At 46.3% G+C, this 12,399-nt stretch overlaps 1 protein-coding gene across 11 annotated transcripts in view; it reads left to right on the top strand.

Moving 5' to 3' along the window:
- The window catches only part of LOC142572097 (arylsulfatase B-like), a 52,521-nt gene extending 40,667 nt beyond the window's left edge, over positions 1 to 11,854 (top strand). For all 11 annotated transcript variants that reach the window (XM_075680959.1, XM_075680961.1, XM_075680960.1 and 8 more), the window contains 3 exons: positions 1,580 to 1,873; positions 4,022 to 4,458; positions 11,666 to 11,854. In XM_075680959.1, coding sequence (XP_075537074.1) covers positions 1,580 to 1,873; positions 4,022 to 4,458; positions 11,666 to 11,815 — 881 coding nt within the window. In that variant the 3' untranslated portion in view covers positions 11,816 to 11,854. The remainder of the gene's footprint in view (positions 1 to 1,579; positions 1,874 to 4,021; positions 4,459 to 11,665) is intronic.
- Positions 11,855 to 12,399: the final 545 nt, after the last annotated feature.

The following is a 12,399-nucleotide window of genomic DNA, read 5'->3' as shown; positions in this document are numbered from 1 at the left end:
ATAAGCGCTTGCTACTAAAACTGGGTAAACTTACATCATAACATATTGCAGTGAATAAAAGAATTTAAGAATTTCTGGCGAACCGTAGCAATTTGTTCACGTTAATAATCAAGCCTCCAGCTCTCTTCAAGTAACATTAGGCTTCCCGCAAAGGTCAGTCCTTGGTCCCCTTCTATTTGTAATATATATTAACGACTTATCAACACATGTCTCCTGTAACATCAGTATCTTTGCATTTGACTGTGTTATCTATCGCAAAGTCACAAACCCCGCTGATCAACTAACTCTCCCAGATTACTTGAATTGCGTCCAGGACTGGTGTAACCAATGGCTAATGGAACTAAACCTCGATAAATGCGAACTCATGTCATTTCATCGAAAACGTAATCCTCTCCTGTTCCCTTATACAATCTCGCCCGTCACAACAGCATTAACACAGTCCTATAAATACCTAGGCGTAACGTTGTCCAACGATCTAACCTGGAACGTGCATGTCACTGAAGTGATATCATCTGCTAACAGAAGCCTTGGATTCTTAAAACATCATCTACGCCAAGCGCCACCGAAGGTAAAATTGCTTACCTGCAAGTCACTCGTACGCCCTAAGCTCGAATATGCCTCTGCCATCTGGAGCCTTAACCAAAAGTATCTAACAAACTGTCGAAAATTAGTACAAAATTGTGCCACAAGATTCATTAAATCATGCTATCCATATAATGTCAGTGTAACATCGTTGAAAGCAGAATCCAGCCTAACAACTCTGGCTCGTCGGCATCGTATCGCTAGTATGTACTCATTATTCCATAGGTTCTTTTACAGCTTACTTCATCATCCACCCTACATCAGTACTCCTGCACACATTTCACTCTGCATTGGTCATCCCCTTCAAGTTGGCCGGCCACATGCGCACACTACTACTTTTGCCTCATCACTATTTCCGCGCTCGGCCTCGGACTGGAACAGTTTTCCACACGACATCGCCGCAATCACCTGTCCATCCACGTTTTTTAACCGTATAATTACTACATTTAACAGCGAGCAAACGTGTACCTAAACAGCTTTTCCTTGTGTATTTAATTTCTTTTACATTTGCTACCCACCCCTTATGTAATACCTCCAATCCTGGGGGCCTTTAAGGTAATAGTGTGAGGTGAAAGAAAGCTATTCGATTAAAAGAAAAAAAAAGCTTTAGGCATATTACTTTTCAAATCTTGCGGCCAAATTAAACAAGGCCTAATAGTAAGAAGTGCGATGTGTGTAAGCGGTTGTCTGCTGTAGAAAAGGAGTGGAAATTAAGGTAACGAAAGCATACTCGAAGGCAGTCGATACTCGGATGTAGTGACGATGTTTCAGGCGTCCTGATGGCCCAGGTTAGGTGTATTTTCTGAGCATTGAGGTCTGGAGGCGTTTGTTCAGCAGTGTACGTACATTTTATTTGTCGTGGTAGATATAACAGTGTAAAAACGTTACAGATCCGCTTTGTCCATGGTTTCTACTTCATCTAAAATGCGCGGAAAAAATGGAATGTGTGCAGTGCATCTCGAGAGCCAGTTTCAATCACATGTGTTCTTTATCGCAGGGATGGTTGACACGATGGATCAGTCAGTCGGCCAAGTGGTCAAGGCGCTTGGCGACGCTGGAATGCTGGAGAACACTGTTATTGCCTTCAGCACCGACAATGGCGGTGCCCCCTGGGGCAATCACAACTCTCGCGGTTACAACTGGCCGCTTCGGGGAGCCAAAGGCACGCTCTGGGAAGGAGGCACCAGGGCGGCCGCTTTACTGTGGAGTCCCCTGCTTGCTTTTAGACGCAGGGTGTCCAACCAACTGATGCACATCACGGACTGGTTGCCCACGTTCTACTCAATCGCCGGTTAGTGCGACGCATTCTTTTGTTTCTTTCTTTTCAATGTGTATGTGTGGTGTGGACACGTTAGAGCTGAACAATGATCTATCGTACGTGGGTCTATAGGATATATGTACTCTTTTGGTATGGAATATCGCGAGACGGCTTCTGCAAGTGGCTGGTTCCTAATCAATGGCTTCTGCGACTCTGGCACAGAGGCTGCGTTATGCTTACGGTTTCGATATAGAATGTTAAGGCTGCACGTTCCCCCGACGTTCAATCTAATATCAAGTGATTGTCGACATTCGGCACGAGTAACAAATTTTAGCCACAAGCGCCATTAAAGCTAGAGTGAAACGTTGAGTTGAAGTTGGTGTTGTGAACAGTCCGACTTTACTTTCTTATTGTTCGTGATTTTTTTGAGGCAGCCTACCGCATGACATCAACTTTATAGCGCATCGCATGCATGTAAACGGGGCTAGTGCGCTAGGAAAGCGCGTTACATTAATGCGCCAGACAGGGGTGGATTGAGACGAGTAAGTCGACTTTCTCAGTGCATGTAAACGCGATCGCATCGCATTAGGAATTCTGGGAAACGGAATTTGCAGCTCATCTGCTTCGCTCGCCGAGCTGCGGCGTGGCATGCACCGTACGCGTCTGGAAAGGCTGCTATGCCTGCGACGTGCGTGGATATATAGGCGCGGATATAGCCGGGTCGTCACGCCCAGCGCAGTTACGCTACGCCGGCGCAGATTGGACGCGCTGCCGCCTGGCGTCACTGCGCTGCCAGCGTGACTGGCAGTGTTCGACGCGGGTTGGCGTGGATAGAACATGTCCTTTCTCACGCCGGAACCGCTAGACCAGAGTACATCGCGCGCCACCTTGGATGGGTGGCAGCATGCTGACCTACAGTTCGGGTGAACTGAAGCAAGCGTGCTAAGTTTGTGTCTTCGCCAAACAAAAGGTACTCCCTCGCCGCTACCATATGCGCATGCGTGGCGGCAACAGCTGACCGCCGCTTTGCTGCAGGGCTCCGTTCAACGCGCCGAACTATACACAGGACATTTTTGGCGACCCTACACTTTAAAAACAGTTGCACCCTTTGGGGTGTATATTTGCCAAACAACAAGAATCGTCATCTGTCTTGCCCGCATTTCCTTTCTTTAACGCTGCGAGCCCGGTACTTCCAAGTCACGAACGGCATGCACGTTATGAGCATGACAGAGCATTCTCGACAGGCAGGTAACGAGCGCAGCGTTTTCAAGAAAGGAAACGCATCAAGGCAGATGACGATTATCGTTGCGTGGCAGGAGGGGCACTCCAAAGGGTGTAAACTGTTCTTAGAGTGTACTGTAAGAAAATTTTGCACCCTTTGAGTAGTATGTTGCCACACAACGATAAACGTCATCTGTCTTGTCCGCATTTCCTTTCTTTGACGCTGCGAGCCCGGTACTTCCCAGTAACAAACAGCATGCGCGTTATCAGCACGACATCGCACTGCCAACAGGAAAATAGGGGACGCGGCGTTTTCAATATAGGAAAGGCAAGCAAGGCAGATGACGATTATCTTTGTGTGGCAGATGTACCCACCAAAGGGTGTAAACTTTTTTTAGAGTGGTAGACTGTAGCGTCGCCGGCGTGGCGTATCCAACTTCGCCGGACGATACCTGCCACGCTGGAAACACCGGACTATATCCAAATAATAATAATAATAATAATAATAATAATAATAATAATAATAATAATAATAATAATAATAATAATAATAATAATAATAATAATAATAATAATAATAATAATAATAATAATAATAATAATAATAATAATAATAATAATAATAATGTATTCAAGGAAAAGGTAATGGCATCTGATCAATATTTAACTTCAGTAAACAAGCGGCAAGGAGAAATAGCGTCTCACAGCAGAGAATATTCTAATGCATTCTTGCGACAGCTGGGTATGGGACGCTCAAACTGAGAAGGCGTGCGAGCGATGTTGATTAGCCAATCAAACAAGTTTTTCTGACACTCTCGGAGTTAGAAAGGAGCCATTGTGTAAATATCTGGATCATTGCAATTAGCGCTCACCCTGACGGCGCGATGTAGATTACTTCATTTCCGAATTCAGACGTATACGCCGGTGTTCGAGTCACCCATGCGCAACGCTCGCTTTCAGGAGGCGACGCTGCGAAGATGGCAGAATTGGACGGATACGACATGTGGCGGCCTCTGTCCTACGGACTGCCATCGCCTCGAGTTGAGTTGCTCTACAACTACGACTATACGTTCACCATGTCGTCGGCACTGCGGAACTCTCGGTACAAGCTGGTGCAAGACAGCACCGGAAACTTCGCCGATCGCTACAACCTACCGGGTGGAAGCCGTCCGTGCCACGACCTCGACTCTCTGCTTGTCCAGTCAACCGCAGCCGGTGCTCTCAGGAAAATGTACAGGAAGGATAACCTGGCCTTTCCCAGTGATTGGAGGCAGAGAGCGACGCTCACGTGTGGCAAAGTAAAAACAACGAACTTTTCCTCGAACACATCCGTCTACCTCTTCGACATAGTCAAGGATCCCTGCGAGCTCAATAACTTGGCCGGCAGACTTCCGAACGTAAGCGGTCATTCTTACTACATTAAGCTGTTAATCAAACAATACGAAAAAGTTATGATTCGAACCTTTCCTTTTAGCCATATTCTCTTCTGTCGGATACAATGGAAGGGCAGTTGACAATAACAAGGTGCATTGTAACATCTGCATATGCATTCGATATACAGGGTGTTTTTTTTAGCTGCACCAAACTTTTAAAATCAGAAAAATTTAAATCACAGTAACGTTAAATCACAGTAACGTCTAACCCTACAGCTAGAATAGAACTGGTAGAATTTTCGAAGTTAATCAACAAGCGTAAGACAGCTGACATAAGGAAGTATAATATGGATAGAATTGAACTTGCTCTCAGGAACGGAGGAAGCCTAAAAGCAGTGAAGAAGAAACTAGGAATTGGCAAGAATCAGATGCATGCGTTAAGAGACAAAGCCGGCAATATCATTACTAATATGGATGAGATAGTTCAAGTGGCTGAGGAGTTCTATAGAGATTTATACAGTAGCAGTGGCACACATGATGATAATGGAAGAGAGAGTAGTCGAGAGGAATTCGAAATCCCACAGGTAACGCCGGAAGAAGTAAAGAAAGCCTTGGGAGCAATGCAAAGGGGGAAGGCAGCTGGGGAGGATCAGGTAACAGCAGATTTGTTGAAGGAAGGGGGGGAAGATTGTTCTAGAGAAACTGGCCACCCTGTATACGCAATGCCTCATGACTTCGAGCGTACCGGAATCTTAGAAAAACGCTAACATAATCCTAATCCATAAGAAAGGGGACGCCAAGGACTTGACAAATTATAGACCGATCAGCTTACTGTCCGTTGCCTACAAAGTATTTACTAAGGTAATTGCAAATAGAATCAGGAACACCTTAGACTTCAGTCAACCAAAGGACCAGGCAGGATTCCGTAAAGGCTACTCAACAATAGACCATATTCACACTATCAATCAGGGGATAGAACAATGTGCGGAATATAACCAGCTTTTATATATAGCTTTCATTGATTACGAGAAAGCGTTTGATTCAGTCGAAACCTCAGCAGTCATGGAGGCATTGAGGAATCAGGGTGTAGACGAGCCGTATGTAAAAATACTGAAAGATATCTATAGCGGCTCCACAGCCACCGTAGTCCTCCATAAAGAAAGTAACAAAATCCCAATAAAGAAAGGCGTCAGGCAGGGAGACACGATCTCTTCAATGCTATTCACAGCGTGTTTACAGGAGGTATTCAGAGACCTGGATTGGAGAGAATTGGGGATAAGAGTTAATGGAGAATACCTTAGCAACTTGCGATTCGCTGATGATATTGCCTTGCTTAGTAACTCAGAAGACCAACTGCAATGCATGCTCACTGACCTGGAGAGGCAAAGCCGAAGGGTGGGTGTAAAAATTAATCTGCAGAAAACTAAAGTAATGTTTAACAGTCTCGGAAGGGAACAGCAGTTTACAATAGGTTGTGAGGCACTGGAAGTGCTAAGGGAATACATCTACTTAGGACAGGTAGTGACTGCGGATCCGGATCACGAGACTGAAATAATCAGAAGAATAAGAATGGGCTGAGGTGCGTTTGGCAGGCATTCTCAGATCATGAACAGCAGGTTGCCATTATCCCTCAAGAGAAAAGTTTATAACAGCTGTGTCTTACCAGTACTCACGTACGGGGCAGAAACCTGGAGGCTTACGAAAAGGGTTCTACTTAAATTGAGGACGACGCAACGAGCTGTGGAAAGAAGAATGATGGGTGTAACGTTAAGGGATAAGAAAAGAGCAGATTGGGTGAGAGAACAAACGCGAGTTAATGATATCTTAGTTTAAACCAAGAAAAAGAAATGGGCATGGGCAGGACACGTAATGAGGAGGCAAGATAACAGATGGTCATTAAGAGTTACGGAATGCATTCCAAGGGAAGGGAAGCGCAGCAGAGGGCGGCAGGAAGTTAGGGGGGCGGATGAGATTAAGAAGTTTGCAGCGACAGCGTGGCCACAATTAGTACATGACCGGGGTAGTTGGAGAAGTATGGGAGAGGCCTTTGCCCTGCAGTGGGCGTAACCAGGCTGATGAAGATGAACGTTATGTTTGCCATTCGAGCGTACGGATTGGCAGTCTCTAGATACAGAGCAATTTTCGCAATTGCGTGCGTAATTACGATGTTTTGGTAATTAACTTTCTAATTATCAACACTAGGTGGCTACAACAAATGAGTACATTGGGGCCCGTCCTCGACACTACCTATCCTATTGATCAAATTTTGAATATCGGATTTCATATGGGAGCTACGCGTTAATTAGTTCCCCTTGGCGGTTTCCTTGAAACCGAAACTGGCTGGAAAAACAGCGTCTGCGTCGTCGATGTCGCCGCCCTCCCGCCTTTCGTCACCTCTCCGAGGTCACCGCCGGTTCGGCCCCTTGTGCAGCCTGCGTTATCTCCTTGCTGTCTGCGGCGTTGGCCTAGCGCTTCGATGCGCGCGGGCCGCCAAATTTACTTCGTTATTCCCTAGGGCCCCTGAAACGGCATTTCGTCGGTCGAAGTGGACACGTACCGCCCAACGGAATTATAAAGTTAATTACCGTAACTTAGCTAATTACACACGCAATTGCGGATGTTGCTCTGTATCTAGAGGCTGCCCATCCGTACGCTCGAATAGTAAACATAACGTTACCCTGACTTATATTTTTCTTATTTTAAAAATTTGGTGCATCTCAAAAAACACTCTTATATGTTACTTCAGTGATTACTTTTGTACTGAGTGGATAGCCAGGCTATTAAGGTGAAGAAGCGATAGCTTGAATGAACTGGGCATGTGCGGAGCTCCAAGCTTTGCGTGTGCACATAGCCTGAACAATTGTTCGCTCTCACTTTGCGCATGCTTGGGAATGCTGGTCACTTTGAAGGAACATGTAATACACAGAACCATTGGGGGGGGGATGTGCTTGTCGGTTGTTCATGATGGTGGGTAGGTATAGTGCACCCAGTAAGCAACACATGGAGGCACGAATTCACTGATGATGATTACGATACTCCCTAATGCGAAATTTGAGCGTAGCTCTATACGTGTTTTTATTTCGCGATATATTGAGGCAAATAATTTGAGAGAGACATGTAGCAGAGTCGGCAATCGTCGGAAATATCATCTGCGGGTCAAGCGCGTTGGCTTTTATACATGACTCGTCGAATGTTCCAGTGTAATCGCTGGTGCCGCGTGGCTTCCAGAAAGTGCTACAGAGTGCGTGCCGCGCATACAATCAGATTACAAAACAATCTCAAACCATGACAATCGAAACAAGCGCGAACCAGACCAAACAAGGCAAACCAAACGAACGCGAGCGAGAGCTGACGCGAGCCGACGATAGTAGGAAACGAGTGGTCCGGCTGAGACTAGATATAAGACCCCTTGAACTTCGTAAAGTAGTGCCACGTTTTGAAGAATGCCGCCTCCTCCTCGCGCGCTCTGGCCGAGGCCGACGCCGCCTCGCTATTGGCCTAATAGCAACACGTGGGCCCTCGCGCCGTGCATCAGCGCCATTTTTGCTCGAAAAGTGTCTATGGAGTGGCGAGGAGCGCATGTTGGCGCCGTTGCCACGCTCAAGTAGTGTAGGTGGCGTCACAGTCGAGGAAGGCGCGTGAAAGAGAGGAGAAACGAGGAGGAGTGAAGGCGGAGGAGGAGAGTGTCGCTACTTTACGAAGTTTAAGGGGCTTTAGATACGAGTACCCATCGAGCGTCCGGGAGGGTGCGCATGACACCATTTTCCCGCGCGATCGTCCACCGTCATCCTCACGCTCCGCGTTCGCTTTTCCATCTTTCGCTGTGCTCGTTCGCTCGGTTACGCCACCCAATCCGACGGTCGCTGCAGGAACGGTCGCCTAAGAGCTGCGCTCTAAAACGCACTGTGTATGTATTTTTTATACTGAAATGAAAATAAAATAAAGAGATGTAATCACTCTACAAAAGTGACGCGTACTCCTTTTCGCGTAGCTGTAACAATGAAGTGAAATTCAGTGGGTTTCCGGTCAGAACGGCATAATTAGATATGAACGAGCCGACGAATTGGCAAAACGTGCACACGAACATGGAGAAGATTGCACCATTCATGTTTCATCCTATTGACACGTGTACTTGTCTTTATCGGGCGACACGTCTTGCCGCCTAGCAAATGTTATCGCACAGCGCGGGACGCGCCTGCATGTATCCGAAGTTCCTGGAAAGTTATCGATGCTTCTATCCGCTGTCTGTTGTCGCCGAACCTTGTGTTATCTGATTTCATCGCTTGAGACGAATGGTGTAGAACTTTGTAGAAGGCATGCGGGTCCCAACGGTTAATCTGGAACATTCGATGACTGATCTATAAAAGCCGACGCGCTTGACCCGCTGATCAGATTTTCGACGATCGCCGAGCGTGTTCGCCGCTATCGTTGTGCTATAAGTGTAGCCTGTTTTGTGGGCACAGGTTCGCCCAATAAAAGTTAGTTTTCTCGTTCACAGTATTGCTACTGTGTTATTCAACGTCACCACCACGTGACACTATCAATCTGCAGTAGCATGCTGGGCATGCCACCAAGAGAACATCTGCGGAGCTCCTTAAAAATCTCTTTCTCTCTCTGTACACCAGTTCACTGTTCAGCTTCCAAGTTGAAAACATGATGCGAAAGGTCTCAGCGAGAAGATCATCTGCGGCAAGGCTCGTTGAAGAGTACAAAAGATCAATGTTGTATGCTGTAGATCATGGGTTGAAATTTGCTGTACATGTGAGGATACCGGCGAAGTGAGGAAACGTTGTTGCACTGCTTTCGCGTTGGTGTGGCACACGGAGAGCACGTTCTGTATAAAATCCACCGTGCAAGCCCCGCGTCATGTTCCTTTGGAGTGGTGGACGAGGACATAGCCCACTTGCTGCTGCACTGCATGTTATACGCCCAACAAAGACGAAAGATGCTGTTTAAACTTAGGCCTCTGGGCAATAATTCACTTTCCCTTGGGACAATAGTTGGACCATGGCCAGTTAGTGGCCTTACGCAATAATTCACTTTCCCTTGGGACAATAGTTGGACCATGGCCAGTTAGTGGCCTTACAAAAAACGCTTTCAGTGCAGTAACATACTTAAAAAAATTACGGACATGTGCTCGAAATACTCAGTACAATTTTATCGAGTGACCCGCCTTCGTTGTCACGTTCTTTCTGTCTTTTTCTTTCACTCCTGTAAGTGGGACTGTCTGCGCGCGCTAAAGTGCTTTATTTTCTATTTGTCATTTATTTTCAAATAAATTTAAATTTTTGCATAAAAAGTGAACTCGAGTAGCCGGAGGCGTACTGCTTCCAATCTCTCCAGTTAAACCCCATTTAACCCTACTCACCTAGCAGTAATAATAAAAATAAAACAAAGTTTACGGGCCAAAGCTTAGAAATACAACTTCATAATGAGAAATATTTAGAGCGTACAGTCCCATAAACACGCGAACTATAACATAAAATATGAGCACAAGTTGCACCACTCTCAGTACCTACATATACGCTCATGCAGAGTTCCAAAAACGTACACGAGGGCGCGATGCAGTCTGGGACGAGCAGGTGAACAAATCAGGAAGATACCTATGAGAAATTCTGCACGTTCAGAGATACGACTGTCAAAAGCGGGTTTTATCAGAGTACGAAGAGAGAAAGAGAGAGAGACAGAGAAAGTGTACAAGCGCACATAAATACAAATAATAAAAGCTGGTTTTGGGTACATTATGGCTACTGTTCAGTGTCCTGTGTCGCCTTCTATGTTCATCTTTCCCTGCTCTGGCGTGCGCTGTACGTATAGAAAATCCTGGTAATATATTTTTATGTCTACGCGTTGACATCGGTCTACTGATGTTTACGTGTTTAGGGCGAAAACCGCACCAGCGACGTAGCCATCCCAGCCATCGTCTGTGAGAAAGACGTAGGACACGTCTTTTATGGTACGGTTGGTGCTCTCGACCTGTCCATTTGTTTGTGGATGTTGAGGGGACGCTGCAGCTTGCCGTATTCCATGTTTAGACAAGAAAGCTTTGAATGCATTCGACATAAATGCCGTGCCACGGTCGGAAATCAGCAACTTCGGCGTGCCATGCCGGAATATGAGGCACTCGTTAATAAAGGTCATGACATGAGCGGTTGCAGAATCAGGGATGGCTCAATTTTTTTTCTATCCGCTTAGCCAGGTAGTCCGTGGACACAATGAGAAATTTGTTACCATGCTTGCTGCGAGGGAACGGGACCATGTGATCAATGCCCATGATATCGAATGGTTCGTTAGGAGGGGCGACTAGTCGTAAGGGCACAGATTGTGGTTTGGTGACGACCTTACGACCTTGAGAAATGGTGTAGGATGACAAGTACAGGTAGACATCCGCGGGCATGCCAGACTAGCAAAACATTTCCTTAACGCGAGTCACAGTCCTCTGCTGACCTAGGGGGCCAGCAGAGGGGGCGTCGTGACACATGAAAAGTATGGATGGTCGCATGGCCACAGGCATCACAGGTAGGTGCAATTCTCTTCTTGTACATCGATGATAACGGATGCCAACTCAGACTGTATACGCAGATGAAAGTTTCTCGAGGCGGCGCTTAGATATACTGGTGTCTCCAGAGAGGCGCCAGACGATGTCGCAGATTTCGGTGTCCTTCGAGTGTGCAGCTTGGAGATAGAGTAATGCAAATGCTAGCAAAGAGCTGTTAGTAACGACAAGGTTGCGTGAAAGGTAGTCGACGTCTTAGTGACAAGAACCACAACGATGAACAACCGCGAATCTTTAGTCTTGAAGTTTGAGTGCCCACTAGCAAGTTTGGCATCTAGGTCATTTTTTTGTTTGGAGCCAGTGCATTGCAATGTTGTCAGTAGCAATAGTAAAATGCTTGCCGTATATACCTAAGGCCTAAACTTCTCAATGGCCCAGGCTACCGCGAGGCACTCAAGTTATGAAACGTGGTACCGACTCTGGTTCGCTGAGGCGGCGACTGGCATAGGCAACGGACTTCTCGTTCCCTTCGGAGTCGGATTTTAGAAGACCCGCCCCGAGGCGAAGACCCCTGGCGTCAGGGTGGATAACGCTAGGGCCACCTTAATGTTCTGGCAGGCTGCTTCTTGCACTGTGTCTCTTTAACTGAGTCTCTTTAGACGTTACACACGGTATATTGACATTTCCCGTACAGACTGATTTTTACCAGATGTCCCTTTTATGTTTTTTGAACAGGTGGTGGCGTCACTGAAGAAGCGTTTAGATGCGCTTGCAGCCGCTGCCGTGCCAGTGCGGAAGAATATGACCATTGACCCTAACAGTTTTCCTGAAAACCACGGTGGAACTTGGGCGCCCTGGGTACCATCATCGTGTCCGACGTCGTAGAGCTGATGAAACTAGAATTTATAAAAGATTGCTAAAGTATTGAGTGACGTTCAATTGGTCCAAGCACAATGGGTGCACGCGGACGTATGCTGATGTCGCTCGACACAAGTTTCAAAATAATGTGGCGCGGGAGGTGGAAGTTAACGAGGCGTGTTGTGATGCTTGATATTCAGTAGACGTCGCTCTTGGGCACGGATAGACAGTTGCATCGCACTTTTGACTGGCCCATACAACCTTGTAGCTTGTTATCTGAAGCTAGAATGTACATATATATATATATATATATATATATATATATTTATATATATATATATATATATATATATATATATATATGATGTCACAGTAGGTAATGTGGAAAGAAGAAGACGATGATGGTGGCCTTGGAGACGACGAAAAAGAGTGTAATATTATCGCTGCTCTACGCTTGTTGGCTTGAGAGGTTTGGTGCCATCATCTTTGTAATGTCGTCGGTCGGGGCTGATGCAGAAGGTGCAGATTGAGCATTGGTTGAAGACGGCGCAACAGATAGAGCGGAAATGTGACACTCGTCCGTCGGTGACAATGTGGCAAGAGACATGCCT

This window comes from Dermacentor variabilis, chromosome 2 (genome assembly GCF_050947875.1).
Source record: "Dermacentor variabilis isolate Ectoservices chromosome 2, ASM5094787v1, whole genome shotgun sequence".
NCBI lineage: Eukaryota > Metazoa > Arthropoda > Arachnida > Ixodida > Ixodidae > Dermacentor > Dermacentor variabilis.
Note: the sequence above shows the minus strand (reverse complement) of the source record. Positions and strands in the feature narration are given on the sequence as shown.